The sequence below is a fragment of the Solanum tuberosum genome, unplaced genomic scaffold, assembly GCF_000226075.1.
Source record: "Solanum tuberosum cultivar DM 1-3 516 R44 unplaced genomic scaffold, SolTub_3.0 scf00034, whole genome shotgun sequence".
NCBI lineage: Eukaryota > Viridiplantae > Streptophyta > Magnoliopsida > Solanales > Solanaceae > Solanum > Solanum tuberosum.
This window is the reverse complement of record NW_006238962.1, coordinates 2,121,213-2,124,422: the sequence shown is the minus strand read 5'-3', so window position 1 is coordinate 2,124,422 and position 3,210 is coordinate 2,121,213. Positions and strand designations below refer to the sequence as shown.

General features: G+C 36.4%; 1 protein-coding gene across 1 annotated transcript in view; it reads left to right on the top strand.

Moving 5' to 3' along the window:
* The window catches only part of LOC102580579 (50S ribosomal protein L4), a 6,887-nt gene extending 4,570 nt beyond the window's left edge, over positions 1–2,317 (top strand). The window contains exons 5-8 of the mRNA XM_006342574.2: positions 403–510; positions 616–735; positions 1,355–1,528; positions 1,934–2,317. Coding sequence (XP_006342636.1) covers positions 403–510; positions 616–735; positions 1,355–1,528; positions 1,934–2,035 — 504 coding nt within the window. The 3' untranslated portion in view covers positions 2,036–2,317. The remainder of the gene's footprint in view (positions 1–402; positions 511–615; positions 736–1,354; positions 1,529–1,933) is intronic.
* The last annotated feature ends 893 nt before the right edge of the window (positions 2,318–3,210 follow it).

Sequence of the window (3,210 nt, the reverse complement as noted above, 5' to 3'; positions counted from 1 at the left end):
CTTTTTTTTTTTTTTTTTTTTGTGTGGGGGGGGGGGGGGGGGGTACCAGGAATATTTTTTGACACTCTGATTTTCATTTTCAAAAAAAAAAGAAGAAAAAGAATCAAGATGAATATTTTGAGGCATATGAAAACCAACAAAACTTATATGCCTTTGGGGACAACTGATTTTTTTGTGTTGTTGCTGATAAACAAAGTTGCCTTGAAATAGGAAAATGTTGCAGACAAAAAATGATCTACTGTGGATCTTTTGAATCAATCAGGCCCTCCTATTCTCCTACCTGCTTTCTACATTTATGTTTGTTCCCTTGATTCTACCACTTCTTTGTAAACTATAGTTACTTGCCAAGGCAGTAGAGGATTCAATAGGTATTTTAAGACCTACTCTTGGTGAACTTTGCAGGGGACCCATTCAACTAAAACTATTAGTGAAGTTAGTGGGACTGGGAGAAAACCGTGGAATCAGAAGGGCACAGGGCGAGCAAGGCATGGAACACTGCGTGGTCCACAGGTCACATTATCTTGCCTTTTTCCTGTTCAGATTGTCTTGAATACGATTTATGATTATTTGATATCGCATCAGACAAATTAAAATGTGTTATCGCGATCAATGCAGTTTCGAGGTGGTGCCACTATGCACGGTCCAAAACCACGAAGTCACGCAATCAAACTGAACAAGAAGGTTCGGCGGCTAGGATTGAAGATTGCACTATCAGCTCGTGCAGCTGAAGGAAAGGCAAGCAACATCCCGTTCCATGTACACATTTTTTTTTTGGGAACGTTTCCCCCAAAAGAAACTCGGAACTAAAAGAAAGCAAAAAAGAAAATGGAAACTCAAAGAGTATAGATGAGTCGTTGAGATATTTGTATTGTTTGGTTTCAAACACTTTCTTTTTGTGTTTTGAAATCAAACAACAATCTGAGATCAAGCTATCAAAAAAGTAAAAACTAAAGCCAAAACTTGCGTTCTCATTTTCTTCCTTTCTCTTGGAACTCTCATTCTTTTGGCTTTCGAAAATACATTTAGTAGAAACACATGTTTCCTTGGTTTTTTAATCTATTATTTTTCACCAAATTGAATCAACCAAAATATTTTGAAATGTGAAAACATTTTTTGAACAATGAAACATAATTTCATGACCTCTTCACGAGAAGAGTTGGTCAGTTTTAATCATTAGCCTTGATAAGCTTCCAGAATTAACCTGCTTTGGTTTATACGAGTGGCTTTTCCTTTTTTGCGTCAGCACTGGTTATCTGTTTTGTGGTGTAATTCCTGCTTTCCTTAACGATATATGATATGAACTTTTCTTCTTTTGCATTCATTGATTTAGTTATCTCAATTGCACTGCATGCAGCTTCTGGTTTTTGAGGATTTAGAGATTCCTTCACACAAAACAAAGAACGTAGTGAACTATTTCAACCAATTGGAGAATACCAAGAAGCTTCTGGTGGTGGATGGTGGTCCAATCAGTGAAAAACTGAAGTTGGCTACTCAGAATGTACACTATGTCAATGTGTTGCCTTCAATTGTAAGTATCCACTTCTATTAACATCATTGCAACAGTGTGCATATAAGCATGTGTTTCCATGACAACGTTTGGGCTTTTCTATATGAGGATCCAGTTCATGGGAGTTTTGTTAAGATGACTTCCATTTTCTTGATTTTGGTATGCATGATATGCTTTTGCCACATCATTCCTCTAGTATGCTGCATTTTTTGGGTGAAACTATTTGGTTACAACATGGAAAAGCTGCAGAATTTATTTGAGTTCATTGCTAAATCATCAAACTTCTTCCATATTCATTACCTGAGATTTTCGCATGCTTTTCTACTGTAACTCCTCCTGCCCCCCAACCACTTCACCATCACAAGTGAAAAAATTAAACAAATGACTGCAAAAGGTTGATCTTTTATCCTCTTTGCTCCATGCCAGGGTCTAAACGTCTACAGTATTTTGCTACATGATACACTAGTCATGTCCCGTGATGCAGTGAATAAGATAGTCGAGAGGATGCACACTCCTATCAATCGCTAAGGGAGCATCTTAGGTTGAAAGGGAACGGATCTTGTTAGTTTTTGTCAGCAAAGATAAAACATAGAAAATATTTCTTGTATTGTTTTTTAGTTAATTTTAAAATCGTAGGGCTGGTTATTTTTCTTGTCCTCCTCCGTCATTTTCCTTGAAAGTACAATCAACATTTGCATTGCATCATGCAAGTAATTGAGGTACTACTTGAGATTCTGTCACATAACATATTTCCTGGTTTAGGAGAACATTACACTGCCTTTTTAATGCACTTCTGAATTCTTGATCTTTTCTTCTGGATATATAAGTTGTATATTAGCTAGTCCTGATGTTTGAGCTAGTCTGTTCATTCTTTTTCTCACCAACAACATACCCAGTGTAATCCCACTAGTGGTGCGGTCTGAGGAAGGTAGAATGTATGGAGACCTTACCCCTACCTCGTGGAGGTAGAGAGGCTGTTTCCGGAAGACTCATTCTTTCTCTTACCATTGATGTTAAATTGTCTTTGATTTTTATGTAGTATACATGACCAAACTAGATAGAGGATGGGTGGTCTTAAACTTTTGACCAAATAGTTAACAAGCAACCAAGAAATTACATTCGATAATCTTGAAAATTGGTGGTCTTGAACTTTTGACCCTTGCTTGCCTTATAGGCTAAACTTCAAGGTTAAAAAGCAAAACTTGGTGACCTTTAAGTTTTGTCCATACGGCAAGCAGGGTCAAAAGTTCAAGATCATCCATATCCAACGCCATTAATTACCCATTTTTCTTAATTAACAAATAAGAGTTGAAATCAATCTTTGTTAATATGGCCTAGAAAGGATGAATATTCTTATATTAACCTAGAAATATGACTCGCCTTTAGGATGAATGCTTAGAAGGTGTGCTAGCTCTTTGACAGAACCAAGTCTTTTTAATCTCATACATTGGCAACTAAAAAAAGATCCAAAATATATATTCGAAAAAGCCTTGGATCAACTTGAATCGACCAAAATTAATAGATCATTGTCTTACTAAAACAGCTGTATGAATAATTTTTTATGAGGTAGTAAACATTGAGGACCATTTCAAAATCCATAGTTGTTTCAATCAAGGACCCATTTTCCAAGCAAAAAGTCACAAAGTTCTGCCTCCTTTTATGTGTAAGAGTAATTGAAAAGACTTGTAATAGGGTTGCAACTA